At 38.6% G+C, this 13511-nt stretch overlaps 1 protein-coding gene across 1 annotated transcript in view; it reads left to right on the top strand.

Annotated features, from left to right (window-relative positions):
* The window catches only part of BZW2 (basic leucine zipper and W2 domains 2), a 62787-nt gene extending 49503 nt beyond the window's left edge, over positions 1 to 13284 (top strand). Inside the window, exons 8-12 of the mRNA XM_032401998.1 lie at positions 744 to 914; positions 2780 to 2926; positions 4733 to 4871; positions 11660 to 11782; positions 12824 to 13284. Of these exons, the coding sequence (XP_032257889.1) occupies positions 744 to 914; positions 2780 to 2926; positions 4733 to 4871; positions 11660 to 11782; positions 12824 to 12852 (609 nt within the window). The 3' untranslated portion in view covers positions 12853 to 13284. The remainder of the gene's footprint in view (positions 1 to 743; positions 915 to 2779; positions 2927 to 4732; positions 4872 to 11659; positions 11783 to 12823) is intronic.
* The last annotated feature ends 227 nt before the right edge of the window (positions 13285 to 13511 follow it).

Below are 13511 nucleotides of genomic sequence, written 5' to 3'. Positions count from 1 at the left end.
CTCTTTAGCTCCAAGCTAGTATTAGAATAATAGCATTTTCTCAGAATGTGAATAGAGGTTCTTGAGGTAATAGTCAATGTTGTTTCTCTAATGTTATCTCAAGTTATCTCAGCATTATTAAAACTGACTTTTGTCTATTAACTCATACGTTATCATGTTATTTGCATTTAATTTAGCAAGATTACTTTTGTATTCATACAGCTACACTCTGATTAAAGTGAAAAAAAAAGTAAATAATGGTTCAAAATGGGTGAAGCCAGTTTATGTAAGTTGTTTAGCATTTTTTTCACTTTCTCTGTAAAACTGCCTAATTTTAGAAGGTGCTTAGCGAATGCTCAAGAAATATACCCAAGATTTATTCTTTTGACAATCATTCTCTGTTCTCATGTTCCAAATATGAGATATTCTAAGTGCTGCTTTTTGTTTTTTTGTGTTTTTTTTAAGATTTTATTTATTTATTTGACAGAGAGAGACACAGCGAGAGAGGGAACACAAGCAGGGTGAGTGGGAGAGGGAGAAGCAGGCTTCCTGCGGAGCAGGGAGCCCGATGCGGGCCTTGATCCCAGGACACCAGGATCATGACCTGAGCCGAAAGCAGACGCTTAACAAAGGCAGATGCTTAAGGACTGAGCCATCCAGGCGCCCCATCTAAGTGCTGTTTTAATACGAAAATGTTGTCCTTTAGGCGTGCTGAAATTTGAATGGTTTTTTTGTGTAACAGTCTTCTTCCTTTTGTCTTTCAGGAGCTCTTTCCAGTTAATAGGCAGAGCGTGGATCATTTTGCTAAATACTTTACCGACGCAGGCCTGAAGGAGCTTTCTGACTTCCTCCGCGTCCAGCAGTCCCTGGGCACCAGGAAGGAACTGCAGAAGGAGCTGCAGGAGCGTCTTTCTCAGGAATGCCCAATCAAGGAGGTGGGAAACCATCAGCTTCCATCACCACAAAACCCATGCATGAGAGGAATAGCGTTGTGTTGCACAAGCTTGACCTTCCTAAAGGAGACCTCCATTTGTCTACTTATGTGAACTTTGTGTACTTGTGTATACCATTTAAACTAGCTCAGTGTCAAAGTTTTGATTCAGAATCTTCTAGCATGTTCCAGAAATGAATGGTCATTTCCACACAGTTGATATATTTTATCTGGCTACTGTGATGAGCAAAATAAAAGTAGTTCATCTACCAGATAGAGTTGCCATCCACTATCAGTATACACCATTATATGGTGGTTTTTCCATTTTATCACAGATAATATAATATGGTTAAGTATATGGTTAGTGTTTGAAATCAACACTGGGTATTTCATGGATCACCGTGTATGAATATGTAGAGTTTTTTCTTTTTTTTTAATTTTAAGACAAATTTTGATGGTTTTTGAATTCATATCATGGGAAAAGACCAGTTGGACCAGTGGCTTGTTGGATCACACTCACTGTAGCTGGGTATCCCTGTAAATGGAAATACTACATTTTTTTATAACAGTAGTTCATAGAGCTATGACTGTATCTTTTTAATTTTTTAAAAAACTCCTGTCTGCAGAAAACTTCCTGTTTGAACTTTAACATTTTTACATGATAATCCAAAATTAAATCAAGTCCTTTCCTTTTGCCATTTGCTTCCAAGTCCTTAGCACTCTGCGTGCTCTAAGCCCCACACGGCACCTTACGTGGTTTGAATGGAGAATTCCAGACCGATGCTATCCAGCAGATGGAGGTGTTGGGACAAAAAATATTTCTAAGTCTCATGGCAGTAAGGTCAGCAATATATTGAGTAACATTTTCCAAGCAAGAACTTGAACATGATTTTCCATGGAGGGGAAAAAAAAAAAGCAAAACCAAAAAACACTGTGATGCTTCTGGACACAAAGGTGTCACCTGTCTTTGCAGCTTTCTTCAGCCAGCTCAGGCACTGGGACTTCCCAGTTCCTTCTGTTCTCAAACGTCACTTAACCCATTCCTGACACCTCTGTATCCCAGGCCAGGGGGGACGAAAACAATGTCTTTTCACTAGCGAGCAAGGAGGGGGGAAGAGTTGTGCTATTCACAAAGTAATAGTATCCTTGACATAGATTATGGTGTTTAATCACTTTTGAGGACCTAACCTGTCTTTGTGATTGTATTTCAAAAGGAAAAAAAATTTCTCCAAACAAGTTTGATATAAACTATATTAAGCTGGGCAGACCTTTTATTCCATGCCATCATATTTGAGGATAAATTGGAAAATAACCTGTCCAGAGTTGCTGCATTGATATGTATCATATAAAAAATATTGCCTTTGCACTTGACAGTTTATTCACATGGGGCATGAGGGTCATCAAAAGTAATCATTAAGGAATAAATGGTGGTGAATGGACTTGTACAAACCCAAGCCATTATTCATCAAGGGGTTTAAAGTTGAGAGTCTGAGGTAAAGATTCACAGCTCCGTTGCCTCGTTGAAACCCCAGGGAATCAAACCGGCTCAAGTAATCGGCTCTGCGGGACCCAGAGGGGTTGCTGCAAGTAAAAGAATTACCTTCTCAGAAACAAAGATTCCCTCTTATTTCCTCTTCCCTAGCATCTCCTGGCCAGAGCCGAACCTATTAATTTTTGGACTAAATATAAATGTGCTTTGAGAACAAATCATTGTGTTTTTCCTCCCTCTTGTAATATGAGAATAGGTACCAGGAGAGGAGGGACAGAGCTGAATATTTATCCACCCAAAGCCTTTTACTAACCAGGCACAGTGAGAGGGAAACTCCCGTCTGCCTGTTACTCTCTGACCCCTTTCTCCATGAAATGTAGGTGGTGCTCTATGTTAAAGAAGAAATGAAGAGGAATGATCTTCCGGAGACAGCGGTGATTGGACTTCTGTGGACCTGTATAATGAATGCCGTTGAATGGAACAAGAAGGAAGAACTGGTTGCAGAGCAGGCCCTTAAGCACCTGAAGGTACAGGGTCAACCGGGAACAGTCTTGGCTGCAGACCAATTGCAGCTCTTAACTGCATGCATGACACGTGCGTTCTAGCTGCAGTTCACCCAGGTTTAGGCCAAAGATAGATTTCCTGGTGTTTTGGTTTTTTTGTTGTTAGGTTTTTTTTTGTTTTTTTGTTTTTGTTTTTTCAAACTTGCCACTACCTAAAATGTCTCAGATGTAAGGGCCTATGAAATATATTGTAGAGTAAGTTCTTACTAAATACAGTGTTGGGCACCTGGGTGGCTCAGTTGCTTAAGCGTCTGCCCTCGGCTCGGGTCATGATCCAAGGGCCTGGGATGGAGCCCCGAGTCAGGCTCCTTGCTCAGCGGGGAGTCTGTTTCTCCCTGTGCCCTTTCCCCTGCTCATGGTATCTCTCTGTCTCTCAAATAAATAAATTAAAACATCTTTTAAAAAAAAATAAACACAATGTCTAAAAATTCACAGACTAATCATATATTCAGTATTTAAAGTGAAAAAGAAACATGGTCTAACTATTGTTTTTTGTTTTTTTTTCATTCTACACGACAAAAATTCTTGGTAATATTTTTAAGTACACTACAGATTGGTATTAGAACTTGAAAAGTATCTGAGTGGTGGAAGAAATCAACTCATTGTGTAAATTGCATGTTTTTGTGCATGGATACATCTTTTTGCTTTTATTGTTGTCTCCCTATAAAACTATATTAAGGTGAGTGAAAGACTTAGATCCTTCCTACAGAGTTTACATTTGAACTGATAAGTCAAAGACTACCTAGTAGGAACTAGGTAGAATATAAATTAAAGATAACTCTCAGTGTTTAGAACAGAGCAGTGATGGGATGCCTGGGTGGCTCAGTCAGTTAAGCGTCTGCCTTCTGCTCAGGTCATGATCCCAGGGTCCTGGGATTGAGTCCCTCATTGGGTTCCCTGCTCGCAAGCAGCCTGCTTCTCCCTCTCCCTCTGCCTGCCACTCCTCCTGCTTGTGCTCTCTCTCTCTCTCTCTCTCTAACAAAGAAAATCTTTAAAAAAAGAAAGAAAGAAAGAAACACAGCAGTGAGTAAAATCTGCAGGTCAAGTTGATCTGGGAAGGCTCCTCGGAGGAGATGCGTGTTAAACTGTGTTGTCTTAAGAGAAAACAGTGGCTGTACATCAGTGACTAGAAACAAAGGACAGTTGGGACAAAGGGAATAATAGGAACAAAACCACAAAGATGACCTGGGGCGGGGCAGGGGGGGTCTGGGATGTCTGGGGAAAGAGAACCCCACACTCCACCAATACTAATCTGGCCACTCCAAGGCCTCACTCTACCTTCTTTTTTTTTTTTTTTAATTTTATTTATTTATTTGACAGAGAAATAGAACCAGAAAGCACAAGGGGGAAATGGCAGAGGGAGAGGGAGAAGCAGGCTTCCCGCTGAACGAGGAGCCCAATGCGGGGCTCAATCCCAGGACCCTGGGATCATGACCTGAGCTGAAGGCAGACACTTAACGACTGAGCCAACCAAGCGCCCCTCTACCTTCTTTTCATAGTGCCCATTAGACAGACGTAGTAACACCACCTTTAAAGTCAGAATTTCATATTTGGTCTCTTCTTTTAGCGGGTACAGTGAGAGAAATCTGGTAAGATGCTAGGATAAAAAATTAATTTTGATTGGACACAATGTTATAATAATAATAAGATAGTCCTAAAAGTGAATGCTTTCTAAGCACATCTCCAGATTTCTGCTGTGATTCAAGTATTGTTGGCCCTGTACCTCCCATGAAAATTAATGGTTGATTTTACTCCCCACTTCTGTTCCAGCAATACGCTCCATTGCTGGCTGTGTTCAGCTCTCAAGGCCAGTCAGAGCTGATCCTCCTCCAGAAGGTTCAAGAGTATTGTTACGACAACATCCATTTCATGAAAGCTTTTCAGAAGATTGTGGTTCTCTTTTATAAAGGTATCTCTCCATGTTGCTTTACCACTATGTTTCCATGTTTTATTGAAACTCTTTGAGGCCCAGCACAGGGGGTGAGGCAGAAGGGGACTTTGGGGTCCATGCTATTTTTGCAAGTTTGAGTGAGGCAGCCGTATTATGTGAAGAGAGAAAGTGCAAATGCCATATATACATGATGAGGCCCCTGGGCACATTGCCAGGAGACTGGTGATAAACCGGTTATTATTTTTGGTGGGGAGGGATGGTGAAAAATACTGTAGTAACAAAAAGTAATTAGGTCTGCTTTTGAATTGTAAGGGTTAGCTCTACCAAAGGCTGCCTATAGTATATTCAGACCCTCTCAGGTGCTATAAAGCTGACTAAAATTACTGAAATAATTAGCTTTTTACTTTGTATTTTAATTATTTGGCCCGACCATTCTCCTGTTTTTCAATGAAATGACTATTTTTAGATTTTTCACTTTACTGTCTTTTCATTGTGTTTGTAAGGATGAGGTTGTCGTGGCAGCTGGCACTACCTTTAATAAATGAGCGCTATTAGAATTTTAACTGCTCTCAGTCTCTACACCTGTAGTATATAGAAATGATCCTGGACTATTCTTTGGCCTGAGTTCATGCAGTTTTATGGGGGGCGGGGAGGGGGGAGGTGCACTGAAGAAATGATACATTTTGAACATTATAAAATGCTTATTAGAAGGTACTGCAATCTTAAATGGCAACTTAATATTTAAAAAAAAAGTACAAATTAACATCACCAAATGTTTTTTTTCTTTTTGATGTGTTCTTAAATTTGTCTGTTTTGAATGATAATTTGGGCATGTGGAGTGTAAAAAATTTTACATTATTGATTAATAGCTATTTTTACAATGTTCGAACGTCTCACAGAGTTTTAATTGGCCGTCCAGATTCTTCAGATTCATAGATCTTGCCCACGGGTGTTTGGGTGGTACTTTACTCTCTCGGCATTAAGGTACTCAGCACAGTTTTTATGTCAGTAGGAGAACGTGCTGACTGCCAAGTCCCATCTGAAGTTCAGTAATTGGTGTTTTTCTCTGGCCAGGTCCAAATGAGGTCCTCTTGGACATGGTCATGAGATAGCAACATCCTAAAACTAGGGCTTAAAGGACGCCCAAGGTGACCCATCAGAACAAAACCTGCAGGTCATATTGCCAACCCACCTGTGGTACCCAGCAACCAAGAAGGAGAAGCTGAGCCCACCCAGCCCGTGGCCATTCTGTCTACACTGGCCATAGTTGACTCCATTGTAAACAGGTAGAGAGACCTGTGAGACAGGTTTCACGTTCGCTTTGTGAGTGGCCATTTTCCCCTACAGAAAAGCAAACTGTTTATAAACTAGTAGTCTAAGCACACAATTTACTTTCTTGTCACTTAATAGCTAAGCCAACTAAACAGTGTCTTTAACCAAATCTTTTTGTAATTGAGACATACTTGTTTAAGACCAATCTGCAGGAGCACCTCATTTTATTATTGGATTTACTTCACTCACACACACACACACACACACACACACACACACACAACTTTTTGTCAGTAATGGCATTTATTAAAATCCTTTTTCAAATTTCTCATTTTAACCATTAATGCCAACATCTTCCCCATTGTGCTCCTTACAACAACTACTGGTAACAAAACTGGTTGCTTTGAGTTATTTCCTAGTCTTCAGCCCCAAATGCTAAAGAACAGTGACCTGACATTATAAAGTAACCAAGAAGTAAAAAGAAGAAGCATTAGCTTTTCCTTAGGCCTCTGATTTATTAGGTGGTCAGTTTTTAAATAATCAAAAATCAGGTCTGTGGAAAGTATGAGCAAACCCAAGGGAACACAGGAAGGTGACAACATCAGTTTTATCCTGGCTTAGTTATTTTTGCAGATGAAATCAGGGAACTGTAAAATGGCAGCTGAAAATACATCACTGAGAAGTGAAAACTAAATGTTAGTTTCTAGGTAATTTCATAATTTCCCACAAAATTACACGTATAGTCTGTTTTTCTGAATGAAGTAATTACATTATTTTTTTCTCTTGGAAATATGAAATCCCCGAGGAATGATTTTTCCATCCTACTATTAAAAGAATTAATGTGTTTAGCTTCTTACCTTTTTTGGACAGTAGTTTTTTCTTTGACCTAATTTCATCTGACAAACACCTGTGCATCAGGAGATGTACGTTTTTTGTTTTTACAAGGACTTGGACGTTCTTTTTTTTTTTTTTTTTAAGATTTTATTTATTTATTTGACAGCACAAACAGGGGGAGCAGCAGGCCGAGGGAGAGGGAGAAGCAGGCTTCCCGCTGAACAGGGAGCCCGATGTGGGGCTCGATCCCAGGACCCTGGGATCATGACCTGAGCCGAAGGCAGACACTTAACCAACTGAACCACCCAGGCACCCCGGACTTGGATGTTCTTGTTCTGTATTTTATCTGCCTAAAAAGGCGTGCTGAACAGTGTGTATGTATTAACGCACTCTCGTCCCAATGCTGCTGCGTATATGAATCACCTGAGAGCTTGTTAAAACACAGATTCCCTGGGGATTCTGGTTCAGAAGGGCCAGGGTTTGGCCCGCAAATTTGCATTTCAACAAATTTCCGGATGATGCCAACACTTGGTCAGGACCAGTGGTCTAAAGGGTTATTGAATGCCAGAAGTGAAAAATTCTGTGAACTATAGTAACATATTCCAAGATTATACTTCTCATTAATTCCGTGTACACATACACATTCAACAGATATCAAACAGTATCTTGTTTGCTTCTTTTATGTAGTGATGTGGGTTCCTTTTATTTATTGTAAGGAACATTTTGCGTTAAAGCAGGTTTTTTAAAATGTAATAGAAATAATTTCTCCTTTCCCATTTAATCTCTCTCTCTGTTTGTTATGTACACACATACCTTCCCTGTATTTCTAGAACTTGAGGATAACAGAAACTTGGAGATATGGTTCCCCGTTGTCTCCTTGACAAACCTGACTATTTTAAATGAATGCCATTATTGAAGATTTTTTTAAACAAGTAAATAACAAGGGAATAAAAGTGAATAAACTGTAAATGATAGTGCTTTTCAGAAATGAAAGAAAAAAGTAGAGATTGGTCCTTTAGTAAAGATTCACTTTCTGTATTAAAACCTAGATTTTTATATGTCTGTGCAATAGGAAAAATATTAAGTCCATCACTAATTTTCAGACATCACATTATTCACTTCTTAAAATAGTTTTTCTTCCTTTCTTCCTAAAGCTAAGTACCATATTCTTAGCATGTGGATCTGAAAAATATTAGTCTCTTCTCAAGTACTGTCAGTACCTCTATCATGGATTGTGTTATTTGCAGATATTTCTTAGGTTAAGTTCTGTTCCTCATGCATATTTTTCTGAAAGAAACTTTCTTTTCTCATCCTAAAAAAAAGTGAGTGAGCCTCTCACCATATAGTCTCAGCATTCTTAAGGTAAACTATTTTTGACTTGTGTCCCTTTGTGATATCCCTAATAAGATGAGTCTCTTAAATTCCAAGTGACATGGTTTTGGGGGGTTTTTTTAAATATATTTTTTAAAGATCTTATGTATTTATGTATTTATTTTAGAGAGAGAGAGGGTGCACGTATGTGTACAAGTGCGTGAGTTGGTGGGGGGGCAGACAGAGGGAGAATCTTGGGCCGACTTCATGCTGAGTGAGGAGCCTGACTCAGGGCTCAGTCCCACAACCCTGACATCATGACCTGAGCCAAACCAAGAGTAGGATACTTAACCAACTGAGCCACCCAGGCACCCCACAAGTGACATGGTTTTTAACTTAAACATCTAAGTAATGTTCCCTATAGCTTTGCCATTCTTAAACCACTTGTACAATATTTTCTCTTTGATCTTCATGAAAACCCAACATTTAAATTATAACTCTGCAAATTGAGAAATAATGTAGTTTTTCTCATCAAGTTGATGAATTTGTCCATCAGACATTTATGAAATGCATAGTAGATGGCAGGGCTTCCATTAAATGCTGGAAATGAGATGATAAACAGAATAGATCCGGACTTCCTAAATTTCAGAGTGTAGAAGAAAACCAAGGTTTACAGTCACCATTTCATTTCTAAAATAAGACTCACACAGAGGGTGATGAGAAGTGATAGAATGTTGGAGAAAGGGTGCACAGTATTCGGCCTGATAGAATGGAGAAAAATGTTTTGTAATCTGAGGGAATTCTATATGCGCTTATAGAATGTTTTTCTTACTGTATTTTTACTGATATTCTATATTCCTATCAGGCATTTCTGGGAGATTCCAACAAACACTGTTGTTTTTCAGTGTTAATGAACTCCTCTCGCACTTTTCCTTAGTGGGGGGGAGAAAAGTTCTCTCTTTATACCTCAGGAAGTTCTCTCCTTTTTAGATTAGACTTTTCACTAAACAAAAGTTGAGTTTCTTCTTAAACTTTTTGATATCTGTGCTTTGCCTCCAAAGTTGTCCTGTGTAGTTGCTTTTGTCTCTTTTTTATTGTTTATTTCCTGGTACTAGAAATTTGGTTTCGCAGCAAGTATTCATTACTAAGTTGGGCTCTTCTAAGAACTCATCTTTGCAGTTTGTCTCATTTTCTGTGGACAGTACATCTGATAAGTGTTACCTAATGATTTAGGGTCTGTGGTTGACAAGCGTTTTAGTAGTTGCATGGCTTCTTTCAGCCTCTGTGGGGCAATAAAGCACATGAATGAGCTCTCAATCTTCAGAAGGAAAACCTGAAACAAAGAGTCACCTTCACATGCAGTCTAATTCAGCTTTCCACCATGAGCATTGTATCGCACACAGTTCATTAAAGTGAGGAGATAAAATAGCATTTTTCTGCGTGTTTGTTATATTTTAAATTCCATTTATTTTATAATAGTAATAGTTCTATAGTACTTGCATATAATTTATAAACCAAAAGACATATGTTGGGTGTACATGCTCAAAATTGTCTTACTGATAGGGAGCGTGACCAAAACAGTTTGGAAATTAAGTGATCTAAACCACAAGCATCTTGGGACGCCTGGGTGGCTCAGTTGGTTAAGCATCTGCCTTCAGCTCAGGTCATGATCCCAGGGTCCTGGGGTTGAGCCCTGCATCGGGCTCCCTGCTCAGCGGGAGAGTCTGTTTCTCCCTCTCCCTCTTGTGCTCTCCCTCTCTCTCTCTCTCGCTCTCTCAAATAAATGAATAAATAACATCTTATCAAAAATAAATCACAAGCATCTTAAAAATGTTATAAAGACAAATTATATAAAAAGGACTTTTAAAATCCATGTTTGATCCAATAAGTGTTGTTGAGAAATCTGTGCAAAGCAGCCTTGCACAAGAACAAGTCACTTCCTCGGGCTGTGAAGTGTCTGCTCCTCACCTCTACAAACACTGGGCTTTGATGGCAAGTGGCAGGAAAGTTCTTTCATCACTGTGAGTGGAGAGTGGGAGCTGGAAATGGAAGCTAAAAGACCAGAAGCTAAGAGTAATGCTATAGGGCTCCTGATTTTAATTTTTACACCCAGTTCTTATGAATGAGTAAATCCAGACTTTCTTCTTCCTTTGCAAAATGTAGTGTATATAATGATGAAAATAAAGAAAACAAACTTGATATTTTCTAAAAGCAATTGTGGGCACTTTTAGTAAATTCAGTCTCTTCCACTAAATCCAAGCCAGTTATTAATTTTGAAAAAACTTTAGGTTTTGGTTATGAAAACATCAGTGATGATTACAGTGAAAACACTATCAAATTATTTCTCTCATTTTTGTAAAAATCATATTTTAACGGCAAAAACATCATTAGCATGATTTATCAGCATTAATAATGGATTGGGCAGGCATTAGGGACAATAATAAATCCTTTTTATCTGCTTCCCATCTCATTTCTCATTCTGAAATCCCAAAAGAGAACCCATTGGAACATTGGCAAAATATGTAGACAATTATTTTCATATTCCCCTTCCTATTCTTAACATTAAATAGTCTAAATTAATGGTAACTTGAGGGTTTCAACACATCTGTGAAATTTAGAATTTAAAGTAATGGGTAGTTAATTGATAATGCTTTTTGCTAGAAACCTGTAAGAAGTCTACCTAATGCCTCTGTTTTTCTCTTAATGGAGTACAAGGAAAATATTACTCTTGTGATTTGGGAAATTATGTTATAGGTAATGCATGTGACTTAGTTGTAGAATAAATGTAGAATTTTGAGTAATATGTGTATTGGTTCTATGATACACCCAGATAGCTCATCTTCACATTTAATTATTAATAGCATTATTACATTCTACTTATGTGGTTTTATTTGCCTTTTCTTTTTCTCCTAAGAGAGTAATCCCCTTAAAAGACCAGTCATTTGAGGTTGCTGCTTAATCAAGACGTGTGTGAAGTTGGCAGAACACAGAGTGTTCTGAATTGCTGGAATTGCTGATTCATTTGCAAAATTACAAAATAACCCACTTTCCTACCAGCACATTAGCACTGGGAAGGATTTCCAAGTCCCGGTAGTGATTCACAGATAAGCTTGCAATATATCATGCTGATGAGATGTATATCATCTTCATCATCATCATCATCATCATCATCACTAAAGTATTTGCTGATCGAATTCCCAAAATACAGCACTGTGTTATATGGAAATGAGCTTGGTTCCTGTCTTCTTGATAAATTTCAGATATGGATTTCTTTGATAACAGAGCTTTTGATATTTAAAGTGAGTGCTTTCTATTAAATTAGAAGACATAAAGTTGCTTTAAAACATGACATTTATGTAGTAACTGAAATCTCTGATTTGAAATTGCAGCTGATGTACTGAGTGAAGAAGCAATATTGAAATGGTACAAAGAAGCACACGTTGCCAAAGGCAAAAGTGTTTTTCTTGACCAGATGAAGAAATTTGTTGAGTGGCTACAAAACGCAGAAGAAGGTATGATTCCATTTAACAACTTTGGTGGCCGTTTAGCACACACTTTCTCATTCTAATTTAAGGTATCTACTTCTTCCACAGATTTTTCATGCTTTCCTAAAACTAAAGTTCTTAGGGTGTTTTCCATATCAAACATCTTGCCTGCAAACTGAGCCTTTCTGAAATCAAAGCAATGAAAAGTTCTACGTGGTAAAAAAACAAAACAAAACAAAAAACAACAACAACGAAAACAAAGCCTGTTAAATTATCCACTAATGGGGGACAAAGGAATAAATCATTAGCAGTTGTGAAAGGAAAAAAAAATTGGCTTACACATTGTGGGATTATATAGATTTTTATAGCACCTTAACCAGTTGACTGGTACTTAAAATGGGAGCACTAGGTGGAAGAATAATGGATGAGAGTGAATCCCGCTAAGCATGAAAAGTTTATTTTAGATGACCCAGAAGAGTAAAAGTAGTTACAGTCTCTAATAATATTTATGAGCATGCTGCATTTTTAGAAAGGCAAAATTCATTGAAAAGCAAAAAGGAGCCAGAGGTTGCTACTGCCCTCACATATTATATGTCTGTCTTCCCTAGTAAATGCGTGCCTATGACAAAAAAATGTCTTCTGGGGGTTGGGGTAGGGTAGCAGATTAGAAACTCTTTCATGACTTTATTTAAAGGAATCTCTGGGGGCACCTGGCTGGCTCAGTTGGCAGAGCATGAGACTCAGGGTCATGAGTTTGAGTCCCACGTTGGGCATAGAATGTACTAAATAAAAATTTTTTTAGAAGGACAGGTGCCTGGGTGACTCAGTCAGCTAAGCCTCTGGCTCGTGGTCTGGGCTCAGGTCATGATCTCATGGGTTGTGAGACCGAGCCCCCACATCAGGCTCCGCACTCAGCGGGGAGTCTGCTTGATGATTCTCTCCTGCCTATCCCCCCTCATTGATGCGCTCTCTCTCTCTCTCTCAAAATAAATAAATAAATCTTTTAAAAAAATTTTTAAAGGAATCTCTGAATGAAAACCCTGACTTTTCTCTCTCTTCTCTCCCTAGAATCCGAATCGGAAGGTGAAGAAAATTAGATGGCTCAAGAAGCACAATACCTAGGCTACCACACAACACTTTTACGGGGAATGCTGAACCATTTGAGAAGAGAAACTTGACTTCTGTTTTCACAAAGGAGAAAAAAAAATAGGATAGGCTTCCCTTGTGCAGAGGGGGAAATGGTTTTTGTTTTTGTTTTGTTTTTAAATGGAGCCCTGAGGCATCAGCTATTACACTTGGGACTCTACCTCTCACTCACTATATGCTAACTTAAAGCCATTCAACAAGGAGTCAAGTAGGTATCTGAAATTAAATACTCAACAGACTCCTCTTTTTTAGCTGTATTTTTCAGGTACTGTGTGGTGAACGCCCCCACTGGTGTCTATAACAGGGCCACTTTGGTAGTTGTGTATCTGCTCGTGTATGTGATTTGACAAACCAGTTTTTTAAAATAAATGGCTTTTTAAAAATCTGGGCTTATATTCTCAGAGCTTTTATTTCTTTAGTGCACATGACTTCTTACGCAGTTGACCTTTCATTGTTAGGCTTTTTTTCTCCACCCAACATTGTGAATGTTTCCGTTTCTTGTCATCTGTAAGAACAACCCTGTTCCTTTTACCATCATTAAGTAGCACATTTCACTTGTCTTCATACTGAAATAGAAATCGACCCAAAATACATGCACATTAGCACTAAT

Source organism: Phoca vitulina, unplaced genomic scaffold, assembly GCF_004348235.1.
Source record: "Phoca vitulina isolate PV1807 unplaced genomic scaffold, GSC_HSeal_1.0 scaffold4, whole genome shotgun sequence".
In the NCBI taxonomy this organism is placed as follows: domain Eukaryota; kingdom Metazoa; phylum Chordata; class Mammalia; order Carnivora; family Phocidae; genus Phoca; species Phoca vitulina.
Note: the sequence above shows the minus strand (reverse complement) of the source record. Positions and strands in the feature narration are given on the sequence as shown.